Here is a 16,560-nt window from a genome sequence, read left to right on the forward strand (position 1 = left end):
GTGTGGCGTTGCGTCAACGGGCCATGCGAGGTGACCTGCAGTCTTTTCATGGAGAGACTGCACGTCATCTCGAATGGCTCGTTGACCACGTCAGCCTGCTGGGACAGGTCACCCAGACCGGATTCCTCCGTCTGATGGGGCTTGTTCCGACCCCCTCCTCAACTGGACCCCCTACGCGCCAGTCGTCCTCTGTGCCATCTTCCCACCCATCAGTCACCTGGGTGCCCTGTGGAGCTGCCTCTGACAGTGCGGCCAGGCTGGTGGAGGAGGCATCCCTGCCACAGTCGGGAGTCGGACGTCCAGCAGGGGTGGCCACATCAACAACTGCACCCCAGCCGGCGGAGGATGTGCAGGCAGCAGGAGGCAGTGCACGGGCAGAGGCAGAGCAGCAGCAGCAGCAAGATGGTGGGAGCCATGAAGGCTCGGGGCCTTCGACATCGGAGGGGCAGGCATCGGCCGGAGGGCAGGAGAACCCAGGACAGAGAGTGTCTTCCGTGTGGCAGCGGTTGGGCCACGCCATAGGTGCGGAGCGGCGGCGGGCGGAAGAGGCGCGGCTCACAATGGTCAGGGCGGAGAACTCCATGCGGAGGGCCCTGAGGCGGGCCGAGTGCCTCGAGGCAATCCGCAGGGGGTTGGAGGAGGACACGGCGTCGTCCCTGCGGACCCTCGGGGCCATGGAACTGGACCGCCTCCGGGACATCGAACAGGAGTTCGATGATGCCCTGGCCCGGAACACCACAGAGTGAGCCGCTGGACTTGCCCGCCGCCTTTGTATATAGTTCTTTAGTTTTAGGTTTCCTTTGTTTTTTCTTATGATTTGGAGTCGACGGACACTGCTCCACTTTTTGTATATAGTTGATATTTAGGTAGGTTTTTTAGGAGGTTTCCTTAGTTCTGTTGTGATGATGGACGCTTGTTATTTTTGTACATAGTTCTTTGTTGCACGGAGAGTTTTGACATTTCACTTTGGACAAAATTTTTTGGATTAGATTTTCTAGTTTTGTGTTTTTATGCGGACATGCAGCTTCTTTTTTCACATTTACATTGTAGTTAGTTTTCTTTCTTTAGCATTCGTATTTTTTTCTAATACATTTTTTTTTACATTGTTCACTGTGTGGTTTCATCTCATTGGTTTCATGCATGTCATGTTGTGTGTTTTCCCATTCAATTGGAAAATATGTGTGTGACGGACATGGGTTCATTTGCTTCATGAACATTGGGGGTGTAACATGTGATTTCCATTTCCATGTGGGTGAATGGGTTACTTGGTAGGGCTTTTTGGCTGTGGAGGCGGACCATTACGCACATTGTGAGGACCTGGTGGGGGCTGCACATGGTGGCAGGGGGGTGGGGGTGGTGGAGACATGAGTGGGGGCCTGGTGGAGGGTGCCCCTGGTGGCGGGGGGTTGGGGGTGGTGGGAGACATGAGTGGGGGCCTGGTGGAGGGTGACCCTGGTGGCTGGGGGGTGGGGGTGGTGGGAGACATGAGTGGGGGCCTGGTGGAGGGTGACCCTGGTGGCTGGGGGGTGGGGGTGGTGGGAGACATGAGTGGGGGCCTGGTGGAGGGTGACCCTGGTGGCTGGGGGGTGGGGGTGGTGGGTGACATGAGTGGGGGCCTGGTGGAGGGTGACCCTGGTGGCTGGGGGTGGTGGGTGACATGAGTGGGGGCCTGGTGGAGGCTGCCCCTGCACTGCTGGGGGGTGGGGGTGGTGGGAGACATGAGTGGGGGCCTGGTGGAGGGTGCCCCTGGTGGCGGGGGGGTGGGGGTGATAGGGGACATGAGTGGGGGCCTGGTGGAGGCTGCCCCTGCACTGCTGGGGGGTGGGGGTGGTGGGAGACATGAGTGGGGGCCTGGTGGAGGGTGACCCTGGTGGCTGGGGGGTGGGGGTGGTGGGAGACATGAGTGGGGGCCTGGTGGAGGGTGACCCTGGTGGCTGGGGGGTGGGGGTGGTGGGAGACATGAGTGGGGGCCTGGTGGAGGGTGACCCTGGTGGCTGGGGGGTGGGGGTGGTGGGTGACATGAGTGGGGGCCTGGTGGAGGGTGACCCTGGTGGCTGGGGGGTGGGGGTGGTGGGTGACATGAGTGGGGGCCTGGTGGAGGCTGCCCCTGCACTGCTGGGGGGTGGGGGTGGTGGGAGACATGAGTGGGGGCCTGGTGGAGGGTGCCCCTGGTGGCAGGGGGGTGGGGGTGATAGGGGACATGAGTGGGGGCCTGGTGGAGGCTGCCCCTGCACTGCTGGGGGGTGGGGGTGGTGGGAGACATGAGTGGGGGCCTGGTGGAGGGTGACCCTGGTGGCTGGGGGGTGGGGGTGGTGGGAGACATGAGTGGGGGCCTGGTGGAGGGTGACCCTGGTGGCTGGGGGGTGGGGGTGGTGGGTGACATGAGTGGGGGCCTGGTGGAGGGTGACCCTGGTGGCTGGAGGGTGGGGGTGGTGGGTGACATGAGTGGGGGCCTGGTGGAGGCTGCCCCTGCACTGCTGGGGGGTGGGGGTGGTGGGAGACATGAGTGGGGGCCTGGTGGAGGGTGCCCCTGGTGGCGGGGGGTGGGGGTGATAGGGGACATGAGTGGGGGCCTGGTGGAGGCTGCCCCTGCACTGCTGGGGGGTGGGGGTGGTGGGAGACATGAGTGGGGGCCTGGTGGAGGGTGACCCTGGTGGCTGGGGGGTGGGGGTGGTGGGTGACATGAGTGGGGGCCTGGTGGAGGCTGCCCCTGCACTGCTGGGGGGTGGGGGTGGTGGGAGACATGAGTGGGGGCCTGGTGGAGGGTGCCCCTGGTGGCGGGGGGGTGGGGGTGATAGGGGACATGAGTGGGGGCCTGGTGGAGGCTGCCCCTGCACTGCTGGGGGGTGGGGGTGGTGGGAGACATGAGTGGGGGCCTGGTGGAGGGTGACCCTGGTGGCTGGGGGGTGGGGGTGGTGGGTGACATGAGTGGGGGCCTGGTGGAGGGTGACCCTGGTGGCTGGGGGGTGGGGGTGGTGGGAGACATGAGTGGGGGCCTGGTGGAGGGTGCCCCTGGTGGCGGGGGGGTGGGGGTGGTGGGAGACATGAGTGGGGGCCTGGTGGAGGGTGACCCTGGTGGCTGGGGGGTGGGGGTGGTGGGAGACATGAGTGGGGGCCTGGTGGAGGGTGACCCTGGTGGCTGGGGGGTGGGGGTGGTGGGTGACATGAGTGGGGGCCTGGTGGAGGGTGACCCTGGTGGCTGGGGGGTGGGGATGGTGGGTGACATGAGTGGGGGCCTGGTGGAGGCTGCCCCTGCACTGCTGGGGGTGGGAGTGGTGGGAGACATGAGTGGGGGCCTGGTGGAGGGTGTCCCTGGTGGCTGGGGGGTGGGGGTGGTGGGTGACATGAGTGGGGGCCTGGTGGAGGCTGCCCCCTGCACTGCTGGGGGGTGGGGGTGCAGGGGGACATGAGCAGGTGTGCAGGGTAGTCCCCTGTTTTGTGGGCTGCCTGCAGGGGCTGTGGAGGGTGTACAGGGAACACCTGTGAGGACCCACCCAGCCTAATTGCGTATGATAATTCCCGCACACCCCTGTAATACACGTACCTGGCCAAATCGCATGTGAGAATTCCCGCGCACCCCTGTAATACACGTACCCAGCCGAATCGCGTGTAGAACTTCCCGTGTACCCCTGTAATACACGTACCCAGCCAAATCGCGTGTGATAATTCCCACATACCCCTGTAATACACGTACCCAGCCAAATCGCGTGTGATAATTCCCACATACCCCTGTAATACACGTACCCTGGCCAATCGCGTGTACAACTTCCCACGCACCCCTGTAATACACGTACCAAGCCAAATCGCGTGTGATAATTCCCACGCACCCCTGTAATACACGTACCTGGCCAAATCGCATGTGAGAATTCCCGCGCACCCCTGTAATACACGTACCCAGCCGAATCGCGTGTAGAACTTCCCGTGTACCCCTGTAATACACCTACCCAGCCAAATCGCGTGTGATAATTCCCACGCACCCCTGTAATACACGTACCTGGCCAAATCGCATGTGAGAATTCCCGCGCACCCCTGTAATACACGTACCCAGCCGAATCGCGTGTAGAACTTCCCGTGTACCCCTGTAATACACCTACCCAGCCAAATCGCGTGTGATGATTCCCGCGCACCCCTGGAATACACGTACCCAGCCAAATCGCGTGTGATAATTCCCGCGCACCCCTGGAATACACGTACCCAGCCAAATCGCGTGTGATAATTCCCGCGCACCCCTGTAATATACGTACCCAGCCAAATCGCGTGTGATAATTCCTGCGTACCTCTGTGATACACGTGCCCTGGCTAATCGCGTGTAAAACTTCACGCGTACCCCTGATATGCACGTTACCCGCTTTGCGTTCCTTGTTTGGCAGCCCTGTGGACTGGTCCAGGGTTAGCGCTGCCCTTTGCGATGATTTAGCGATTTTGATGGCTTTTCCTTGCGCGAGGGCGTTCTTGGGGGCGTTACTGGCGCTGCTGCAGGGTCGCTGCGATACTCTGCGCCACGGCTGGTTTGGGAGCCTGAAATCCATGAATACGCTGTGCGCGGAAATCGGTTTTAGCGCACGTGCCTGGCGCAGTCAATCGCACGCGGACACTCTGCGCCAGCCGCTTGCGACACTTTTCTGCGAAATTCTATGAATTACCCTGTCAGTCTAACAATTCTGTAGACCACTGGGTTCACGTTCACAAAACAGGTCAGTTAGATAAATAACTGTCTTCAAAAACATAAAAATTTGAAAGACAGCATGAAAGAGCGAGGGAACACCTGTTGTGATGAGGGCCACTACTGCTTAAAGTGCATGAGTTTGAATAGGGTGGGAACATGGCCAAGACACTGGCATACATTAGGAACCCCAGAATCCCATTCTTCACCTCATCCTAATCACAGTATTCATGTTTGGCTACACAAGGTGTCAGTGTGCGAGAACGTAAACATGTTAGGCACTGGAACATCTCTTTATGTTTAAAGAAGTGCTACCCCATTCACACGTATATGCTGCCGTGTTATCCGTTCACGGATTCTACTGCATATCAAGACATGCAGGTATTTGTACTCAAAGACAAGATCATTTTTTTTTGTAAAGTGCACAGCTTGAAAAATCTTGAAAAGAAAAGTTATAAATGCTTATGTAAAAGATAACCTTCACCTTAACTTACCAGTTCAAATTCTGTTGGAGACTTGGTATAGCTTGTCTGTAGAACAGCAGTCCTAAAGATAATCAAGCATCTTATATGATTAGATATCAGTGCACACGTAGGTAATATTGACTTTTACAGTTAAGTACTATAATAAATAACTAATTATCTTTTTATTTCAATGAACAACTTCAATGTATGCATTTAAGCAACAGACCATGCAAATTGTACTTCACCACTCACTCAGCACTCACTGATATAAGGCAGAATTAAATGGGTCAAGTGGAAGCTTCTCTTCACTTGTCCAAAGAGGTGAGTAACCATGTTTTGCATATCACCTTGCGGGTGTAGGAAGGTTTGGGGAATGGTATTGTATGCAATGTTCATATCGTTATGTCTGTATCACTTTATATAAGGCAAAACAAAAGAGGTGATGGCTGGAAGGTTTAGAATTAATCCTAACCTCTGCCATTTACCTGGGTAACCCTTCAGACCATCATTGTTCGCCTGTCAAAAGGGGAAAGACCAAATGCAAATCAGGCTTGGACCCACCCCAAAAGGGCCAGTCCATCCCCGAACTGCTTGGTCGCATCCCTTTTGCACGAAACCACAAGCATCGCCAAACATGTTTCGGCAGGATTAGCTTGGGTCTCTAGGCCCAGGAGGCACGTGACCCACATATGGGCAGACCCGTCCCTCTTGGGGTGACTACAGCAAAACAAAAGAAATAATGGCAGGAAGGTTTAGAATTCATCTTGACCTCTGGCACTATTCTGGGAAACCATCCAGACCATCGTTCTTTGCCTACCAAGCCATTACAAAAGGGGAAAGACTATATGCAAATATAAAGGTACATGTTTACTTTGGCAATTGTTTTTAAACTTTACAAAAACTCTGGACGAACTTGTGCCCATCCCAACAGGCTGGCCATATGGAATCCTGATGGTGTGATTCAGGCATCCCACAAGATCCCACTGGACTTGCCTGACTTTGAAAAACAGCACCCTGAACATGCCCATACTTTTGGATGGGTGGGAATCCCAGCGGTTCCCATATCGAGATTGGTTGTGCTCTGGGATGTTCAGGGGCCTATAGAAGGACCAGTGCATTTGACCCTTTGTGTCACCCCAAATTTCTCTTTGGTGTTCCCAATCCAATTAAGCTGTACAAATGAAATATATGATTCATGTGTCTTTACCACACCATTTTACCTTACCATTTTTAAGCAAGCAATCTGTAAACTCAATCATACAAGCCATGTATTACCACCTGAATGCCATTTGCCACTGTGGCCCAAGGCTGAAAGGGATGAAGTATCTTGTGTATTATTTATTAATAACTTTTGAGACCTGTTTTAGAATTATAAGTATGTTATGTTTCTTAAATTAAACTATAAAAACATAATACTATGTGTGATTCATTTGTCAAGTGTCAGATGATTGAAGAAGTCTGAAACGATTATGAATTCTCTAGTATTTCTCAGCTCTCCATGGCATGCGGTCCAGTTTTGTACATGTGTGGCATCAACGCCTGGGCTCTTCCCCGAAAAACGATTACATTGTTGCAGAGTAATGGGCTTAACATTGGTTCGTACCCCTTGCCATCATCCACTGACTTTCTAAGCTGTGATTAGTTAGGGCAGATCGCCCCAGGCCTAGGATTCGATTTGGTTCTCAGCCCTTTGTGCACCTCTTCAAGGTGATGTGAACTATTATGGGCCTCATTACAAGTTTGGCAGTAGCCTTGAGGTAAAACCAGTAGGCTGCCGTCAAACTTGCAATTTTTTCCAGTGCCCGCAAGTGGGCAATTACTGGATCATTACAGCACTAACGGACCCGGTAATTGCCCATTTGCTGGCGCTGGAAAAAATATGCTCCCCATTCCCATTCGGTCCCATGGGGCTCAATGGGAATGGGGAGGTCGGATGCACCGGCACCGTTTATGACGATGCCGTTGCATCCGACATGCTGTGCTCGCGGGTGCCTTTCTGCCCGCCAGGTCCGACCGTTCAGGAACTACGGTACCTGCATGCTGTCACAGTCATTGAACAATGGACACACATGCAGCCTTGCATCCATGCTGCCGTGGGGGCGCTATCCCGAGGTGCTGCTCCAGTCATCCTTGGAAAACAAGGAAAGGCCTCTTGGGCCTTGTCCTGGTGCCTTTGGCACCATGCTCATCAAAGGGTAAAGGTGGTGAACATTGGACCATAAACAAGACTCTGGATAACTCAACATGGTGGGCACAGGGCCATAGCCTATTTTTCATCCGTCTGATCATGCAGACCAGTGTTTAGGTGTGGCTGGAGCTACCGGGCGTGGCTGGCTATATAAGCCACTCCTGGCTCAGAAACGTGCTTCGCATTATTCTGCCTTCCAGCAGCGTAACGCTCACCATCGCCTGCAGCCTGCAACAATAAAAGAAAACATTGGTGCTGGGCATAACCCACACTGCCCGTCCTGCAATCCGAGCAAGTTACCTGAAGACTCTTCACTTTCTGCCTGCAAAATAATCCAAGCTACAGCTTCTCCCGGCATCCTGTGCAGCTCGCTTCATCGCATCTTCGTTTCAAACACTGGCACCTGGAAAGGAAAAAAGACAAAGTCAGCGCACATGAAGTACGATCATTATAATCTCAGCAATAAAGCGGATGCACGCACATACCTACCAATCATCCTAGGACATCAAAATTGCTGCGCAGCACACTCGCACTGGAGCCAACTCAGCGCTTGTGCTTCCGGAATAACGCTGACCTCTGCAACACAAGAAAGGAACGTTAAATACACAAGAAAGGAACGTTAAACAGAGAACATTAACAAACCACAACCTGGCATGAGGTTGAACACCCAGGAAAAGGACGTAGTGCTAGAACACTAAAACAGACACAGAAGAGGACATTAAAACAAGAAGGAAAAGCATTGAAGCGAGGCAAGTAAGGCCTAGGAAGTCGCTGCCACAGGAAGCCTGGGCTAGACTCTACAGCCACACTGCAACATGAACCAGTGATGCAACAAGGTTAAGTTTACACAGGAGCACAGAGACCGCGCCCCTTCTTAAAGCAAGCAGTACGGCGAGCTGGCCTACAAAAGTCATAAGGTGAGCAAAGGGAAAATTTACCCAGAAACCTAGGGAACAAAAGGCTCCTGGTGGGAGAGGGGAAAACTAAATACCCTTGGCATCCCTAACTTATCGTGACTTCCACATTGCAGGAGCTGATCTTCCCCCTGGAACAGCTAAGAGATACCAGAGCTGTCGGCTAGCAAGAAGTAGACACCCCACGAAGCAGACGCCCACCACCACAGCACCCAAGGTTAGCATAACAGAACACGAATCTCTGCACTTGAACCTCTGCCTGGTCGTCATGGAGACTTCGGACATTGACCAACTAGCCCAGTTGCTAGGGGAACTAAGAGTCAAGGTGCACGCCGCCCGGCAGGAAACCAATGCTCTGAGGAGGGAGCTAATCATGAGTAAAGACCGCACCGACAAACTGGCTAGACAGCTGTTGCAGACGCAAGCTGGCCAGGCCCCGCTGCCTGGGAGCAACGCATCGGTCACAACCTCACAGGGCGCCCCGGTTCAGGTGGTCCTTCCTGGAGCGGTTCCGCTGGCCCCGCCCGAGCATTTTTTTCGGGGGACCCTAGTAAATACGCCATCTTCATGAACCAGTGCCGTTTGCACTCCCTTTGCAGACTCAGAGCCTTCACAAAAACGACCAGTCAAGGGTCGCATTTGTGCTTTCATACCTGGGCGGTAGTGCTGCCGATTGGTCGATACCTCTTGTTAACCGGGATGACCCCTTACTGTGTGATTTCAGGGGATTTCAACGAGAACTCAACAAGTTGTTCGCCCGACATACAGGCCTTGGACAACAAACTACTGTCGCTTCGGCAGGGCAGTCAAGACCTGCTGACGTACATTGCCACCTTCAATAGGCTAGTAGCCGAGACCGGCTGGCCAGAGGAGAAGAGAACCACGCTGTTCTACAGAGGCCTGCGAGGGAAGCTAAAAGATATCTTGGCTCAGGTAATGAATCCACCGTAAGGATGCGCAGGATCGGAAGACTGATCGAGCCCGATCAGAGGGACGTACAGTGTATGTGCGCCAGAGAGAGACCCCAGCTCGACAACCTGAAACCCATCCCGAGTCCATGCAAATCAGGGGTGCGAGAGGCCCGCTCACTAAGGCCGAGAGAGAGAAGACAGCAGCAGCTGTGCCTATACTGTGGTAAATCAGGCCACTTCCTTCGAGAATGTCCCATAAAGCCCCCTCGGAAAACAGTCGGGGCCACAGACTAAGAGAATGCAGAACCGGACTCGGAAAACTCCAGCGCCCGGCAAGCGTAGGGGTTTGCTTGTCAAGCAATGAGAAGGAACTACATATCTCGCACCTAGTCGTACCAGTGATCTTGATCAGTCACCAACAACCATCTAAAATGCATGCCCTGGAGGCTTACATTGACAGTGGAGCAGTTGGCAATTACATAGACCAAGACCTGGAAAACAGGATAGGACTTCCCCTCCGTCAGAAGGCGACCTCAGAAAATGTCACAGCAGTCAACGGCACCCAATTATCCTTGGGTCCTGTAACACTCTGCACTGACAAAGTGACTCTCCTCTGCCAAGACGGCCATCAGAGAGACATTGGGCCTCATTAGGTTGACGCCGGATTCCGCCATGGTGAATGGCGGAATTACCGCCCCATTCCAAGGTTGGCGGGCGGTAATTCCCCATTCACCATTGGCCCTTCCCCATTCCCATTATTGCCCCCATAGGGCTCAATGGGAATGGGGAAGGTGGTAATTACGGCACCGCAAATTGCAGTGCCGTAATTACCTCCAAGGTCCCTTTGCGGGTCCCTTCCTTAACGGCTGATAAACCCAGGGACCTTGTAATTGGGCGGTAAGGGATTACCGGCACCAGTGCCCTTACCGGTACCGGTAATCCCTTACCGCCAGGGTCGTAATGAGGCCCATTGTCATTGACCTTATCAGCGCTCCTCAATTCTCGGTGATCTTGGGGATACCTTGGTTGGAGACCCACAATCCCCACACTGATTGGTGCACCTGATGTATAACTTTTTCTAGCGAGTGTGCTTGTTCTTGTTATCAAGTGCCTTCTCTAGCGAGTGTGCTCATTCCTGTTATCAAATGGGATCTCTCCCAGGAGGGCAAGTGAAGACTCCTCCAAGGAAAGGAGTGGTGCTGGGCCTGAGCTGTACTCTGCAGCAAGAATACGTCAATTATCAGGATGTTTTCCGAAAGGAACAGGCGAATACGCTGCCTCCACACAGACCCTACGACTGCCAAATCAACCTCGTTCCTGGTGCTCAGATCCTGTGCAGTTGCATTTATGCACTCACCGAACAGGAAAACCTCCACTTGAAGACTTACCTAGACCAGTACCTGGCAAATGGATTTATCCGCCCATTCAAGTCACCTGCGGCCTCACCCCTCTTCTTTGTACCTAAGAAGGAGGGGGACTTGCGGACTTGCATCGTCTATCGAGCACTGAACCAGGTAACAGTGAAGAACCAATACCCTCTGCCTCTCATTCCAGAGCTATTGGACCAAGTCAAGGACGCCGAAATGTACACTAAACTGGACCTCAGGGGAGTGTACCACCTAGTGCGAGTAAAAAAGGGAGACGAATGGAAAACTGCCTTCTGTACTAAGTATGGCCTTTACGAGTACCAGGTCATGCCATTTGGGCTTTGTAACGCCCCTGCTACGTTCCAGTTCTTCATGAACGATGTACTACGTGAGCTGCTTGACGTCTGTGCGCTAGTCTGCATTGGCGACATCTTGATATACTCCGCCACGAAACAAGACCATGTCATCCATGTCTGAGCCATCCTTGAAAAACTCTGGCAACATCGGCTATAAGCCAAACTGGTGAAATGCTTCTTTCATGTTACAGAAGTCGAGGTCCTAGGGTTCATTGTTACTCTGCGAGGCATTCGGATGGGTACTCACAAGGTGGACGCCATACTTAACTGGCCATCGTCATCGTCTGTGAAAGGGGTACAAAGTGTGCTTTGATTTGCAAACGTTTACCGTCGTTTCATCCCTGGTTCCTCACAAATTGTCCACCCAATCACATCTCTTTTACGGAAGAACAGGCACTTCAACTGGTCCGCATAGGGAGAAGCAGCCTTCCAGAACTTGAAACAAAAGTTTACCTCGGCCCCAGGGCTGCAACACCCTCGTCCGGACCTTCCATATGTGGTCGAAACTGACTCCTCCAGAATAGCCATGGGAGCTGTTCTCTCGGAGAGGGACCCAGACACCGGTCAATTACACCCGGTGGCATTCTGGTCACGTAAGTTCTCCGCACCGGAACTAAACTATGCAATAACAGACAAGGAACTCCTGGCAATCAAGGCAGCATTCAAAGCATGGAGGCACTACCTTCTGGGAGCCAGACATACCGTCACCATGATCACAGTTCACCGTAACTTACAATACCTAAAGTCAGCAAAAGCTCAATCGTCGCGCCAACTCCGGTGGGCCCTGTTTTTTGCAGAATACGATTACATAATCACATACCGACCAGGAGTACGGAACGGCAAGGCTGACGCACTATCCCGCATGGGTGAAGGAGAAGATGTATACACAACACCAGACCCGGTGGCCATCATCCCAGAGGAACAGATCCTGGGTCTTACAGCAGCCATGTCCTTAGAAGATCTAAAAGGCAAAGTCCAACACCAGATGGATGAGGAGGCACAACGAACATGGACAACCAAGAGTGAGCAACACACGATCTCTGATGGGCTTCCATATTATCAAGGACGCCTCTATCTCCCAACAAAAGAGCTAAAAGACCAGATCATTATCAATTACCACAACTCGTTAGTAGAGGGCCATCCGGGAATTGCCAAGACATTGGCCAAGGTTAAGAGACATTACTGGTGGCCAACCTGGAGAAAGGACATAATCCACCTCGTGGTGTTGTCCGGAATCTGCGCCCAGAACAAATCCCAGAAATAGAAAGCTGCGGGCCTTTTACAACCTATAGCGGTGCCTCCTACACCTTGGCACACAGCATTGCTCGATTTCATCACAGACCTACCTCACAGTAACAGCTATAACACCATCTTAGTTGTGGTGGATCTGTTCGCAAAAATGGCTCACTTCATCCCCTTGAAGGGCTTACCAACTGCATCCACCTTGGCAAGGGTCTTTTTGGAACAAATCGTCCATTTGCACAGATTTCCCTCAACCCTGATTTCTGACCGGGGCAGTCAATTTATTTCAAACTTCTGGAAAAGGAGCTGTGAGCTTGCACAAATCGATGTCCGGTTATCCACAAGTCATTATCCCCAGACCGACGGCCAGACTGAACTGACAAATCAGACATTAGAGCAATACCTGAGATGCATGCTGCACCAGACAAAAAGCAACAGGAAAGACATCTTATGGATAGCGGAATATGCGTACAACAACTCGATACATACTAGTACCGTACAGAGCCATTCCATACGGGCGACACCCACCCACCTCCAATTTCGATCCACCTGAGACCCTTGAAATGCCTGCCGTAACTACCTTGTACGCCACAATCGCCCAGGTTTTTAAACAGGCAATTGAACACCTGACCAGAGCCAAGGAACGGCATGAAAGATCCTCAGATCAGCACCGGCTTCAGGCTCCAATTTACCAGGTCAGGGATGCAGTCTGGTTGGCATCCAAGCATGTTCCCGTGAATGGAGCTTGAACCTTCCGCCCCAGATACCCAGGCCCATATGTCATCAAGGCAATAATGAATCATGTGGATATGAAGCTAGCCCTGCCCCCAAACATGCAAATCCACCCAGGATTACATGTTTCTCTCCTGAAACCGGTCCAACCTGGCACTCGGATCAACACACCTCTGGCCCCAATAATGATAGACGGCGAACCGGAATTCGAAGTTATGGACATCCTGGACTCCAAGGTGGTTAAGTCCACGCTATACTACCTGGTGGACTGGAAAGGATACGGCCCTCAGGACAGGACGTGGGAATCTAGCGACCATGTATATGCTCCTCGATTGGTAAAACGTTTCCATCGCAATCATCCGACCAAGCCTAGACCAAAAAGGAATCCAGCCTTGAGAGGGACATTGGGGGCGGGGGAAGGGGGGAGTACTGTCACAGTCAGTGAACCAGGGACACACATGTAGCTTCGCACCCGTGCTGCCATGGGCGTGCTATCCCGAGGTGCTGCTCCAGTCATCCTTGGAAAACAAGGAAAGGCCTCTTGGACCTTGTCCTGGCGCCTTTGGCGCCAGGCTCACCAAAGGGTAAAGGTGGTGAACATTGGACCATAAACAAGACTCTGGATAACTCAACATGGAGGGCACAGGGTCATAGCCTCTTTTTCATATGTCTGACCATGCAGACTAGTGTTTGGGTGTGGCTGGAGCTCCCGGGCGTGGCTGGCTATATAAGCCACGCCCCCGGTCAGAAACGTGCTTCACGTTATTCTGCCTTCCAGCAGCGTAACGCTCACCATAGCCTGCAGCCTGCAACAAGAAAAGAAAGCATTGGTACTGGGCATAACCCACACTGCCTGCCCTGCAATCCGAGCAACTTTCCTGAAGACTCTCCACTTTCCGCCCACTGAAGAATCCAAGCTACAGCTTCTCCCGGCATCCTGTGCAACTTGCTTCATCGCATCTTCGTTTCAAACACCGGCACCTGGAAAGCAAAAAAGACAAAGTCAGCGCAGACGAAGTAAGATCATCATAATCTCAGCAATAAAGCGGGCGCACGCACATACCTAGCAATCAGCCTGGGACATCAAAATTGCTGCGCAGGACACTCGCACTGGAGCCAACTCAGCGCTTGTGCTTCCGGAATAACGCTGACCCCTGCAACACAAGAAAGGAACTTTAAACAATGAACATTAACAAACCACAACCTGGCATGAGGTCGAACGCCCAGGAAAAGGACGTAGTGCTAGAACAGTAAAACAGAGACAGAAAAGGAGATTAAAACAAGCATTGAAGCGAGGCAAGTAAGGCCTAGGAAGTCGCTGCCAAAGCAGGCCTGGGCTAGACTCTACAGCCACACTGCCACATGAACCAGTGAAGCAACTAGGTTAAGTTCACACAGGAGCACAGAGACCGCGCCCCTGCTGAAAGCAAGCAGGACGAAGAGCTTGCCTACAAAAGTCATAAGGTGAGCAAAGGGAATAATTGACTCAGAAACCTAGGGAACATAAGGCTCCTGGTGGGAGAGGGGAAAACTAAATACCCTTGGCAGCCCTAACTTATCGTGACCTCCACATCGCAGGAGCTTATCTTCCCCCTGGAACAGCTAGGAGATACCAGAGCTGTCCGCTAGCAAGAAGCAGACACCCCACGAAACAGACGACCACAGCACCCGACGCCCCCACAGAGACAAGGTGACACATGCTTACCGGTACCGTAGTTCCCAGACCGGCAAACTTATAATGAAGCCATGTGTCTGTATTGTAACTTGTGTGTACCACCTTTTCCTAGGAGAGTGTGCTCCTTATGTTGCAACACTTGTTGCTGTCAGCGTCTGACTTGCTGGGATCGGCTTTGCTTTCCCTCCACAGGTGAATGTCCACTGTCTCGTCTGGCTGTTACACGTGCTTAGGGACCACAAAATCAAGCTCTTCAGCTTGCATTTATGAGGATTTATTCCGTTTCTCTGCAGCTGGTCCCTTTGTCATCTGGAGATTGGAGTGCTTCCGTGTATCTCTGACCTTGGCTGTGAACCTGCTCCGTGCTCTGTACAGCTTGAATCAGCTCTCCTCATCTCAGGGTCTGTGGGTTTAGGCCTTCTGTAATGTTCCTTAGACATATAATATAAATTCTACATGTTCATGTTATTCTAAGTACTCTATATGTTAGTCACACTTGGTCCTATCATGTTCCATATATATCCCTGTGGTCCCATAGGGTTGTTCGCGTTAAGCATCTGCAAGTTTGCTCAGGATCTCTTGTGCCTTACGGTTCTGCTTTACTGCATTTGGCTAATGAGAAAATAAACGCATTGACACTATGTGCATGTATCTGGCCTCTAGCTATAGAATTGTATAAGCATGTTCTTTGTGTATGCGAGTGCAAGTCTGTGTAATGCAGTGCAGGACTACGAATATGCTTCATGTCTAACGCTGCTAAGCCGTGGTGTCACTAAAGACGTCAGCACCGTGGCTTCTTGGTGCTTATTCGAGACTGTCTGTATAGGTGTTTCCGTCCACGATCTCTGTTTCTTGTCCTATACCTGTGAAGACGTGTATTGGATTCGGTATGTATGATACAATATGATAGGATATGGCACAAGTGTTTCAAGGCACTATGGCTGGCTGAGAGGGTATCTTTCTGTGTACTTGTCAATCATTGGTGCACTCGGGATTCGTCCAAAATATGATGGGTGGCTGCAAGCATTTCTGGCTATTCGTTTCTTCATGAATCTTGGGGTGAGCAGTGGCTCTCTCTTCAGTACAATACTAGACAAAATGGTTCTCCTAATTCTCAACACAATGAGATTACAGTGAACATCAAATATATGCTTGCCTTAAATAAGTAGCTTCTGCTAGCCGGAGTAAACAAGCCAGATACAGTCCGAGTCAGGAAACAGGACAAACAACAGAAATTGTGTATACATATGACACTATTCCTTTACACAGGAGGAATGTGAGGTTTGAAACATGTTGGTCAGAGGTAACCTGAGCTGTATAATTTATGACCAGGCATTTACAGAATGATCTCTAGACCACAGAGAAGCAAGGAATTGGTTTTCAAGTGATTTAAAATGTCCAAGCACTCTGACACAATATGGTCCTCTCGAGAAAGAGTGGCCTATCCCTAAGCCAGTTAATGCAGTTTCATCTGCACCAAGAGCCAAACAAACTCAATTCAAGAAGCCATTATGAACTATTAGCCCACCATTTTGATGTTATCAAAATATTAGCCTTATGGGAAAATGCCCGGGTCAGTAATTTAGCAGCCTTTCACCCCATTCTAGATTGATAAAGGTAGCAGAGAAACTTCCATAGAATACTATAGGATCATTCTGGAGTAAGCTTAACAGTGCACAAATGGTTCGCTTACAAAGAATTCAAAGAATTATAAAACAAATGTTGTCTCATGAAATAAACAGGCTCACCATAAAGAAAGAGGGCCCAGCATTTTAAAAGAGGGACTACACAAGCCAGCAGTGAGGACGTCAGTGCCAGGTGCTCGAAAGAGTTCAAATATTCAGGTGGGTACCTATAAATAGGTAAAACTATGTTTAAACCAGACAGACCAAACCAATATTCCTCTTCCAAAATCTGCAAAATAAGTATTTTCCGGTAAGAAGAAACCAATATGATCGAAAGGTCCAGAGGGCAAAGAGAAAAAGCTTCTCAGCCTAAAATCCAGAGAGGACTTAATCTAAAACTATACAACCCAAATAAAATAACTG

The 16,560-nt window shown here is 51.8% G+C and overlaps 1 protein-coding gene across 3 annotated transcripts in view; it reads right to left on the reverse strand.

The window, feature by feature from the left end:
* MAJIN (membrane anchored junction protein) overlaps positions 1-16,560 on the reverse strand; it is a 1,009,257-nt gene that overhangs the window by 464,847 nt on the left and 527,850 nt on the right. For all 3 annotated transcript variants that reach the window (XM_069643075.1, XM_069643074.1, XM_069643076.1), the window contains exon 5: positions 5,158-5,209. In XM_069643075.1, the coding sequence (XP_069499176.1) occupies positions 5,158-5,209 (52 nt within the window). The remainder of the gene's footprint in view (positions 1-5,157; positions 5,210-16,560) is intronic.

Source organism: Ambystoma mexicanum, chromosome 2p, assembly GCF_040938575.1.
Source record: "Ambystoma mexicanum isolate Mex_15411 chromosome 2p, UKY_AmexF1_1, whole genome shotgun sequence".
In the NCBI taxonomy this organism is placed as follows: Eukaryota; Metazoa; Chordata; class Amphibia; order Caudata; family Ambystomatidae; genus Ambystoma; species Ambystoma mexicanum.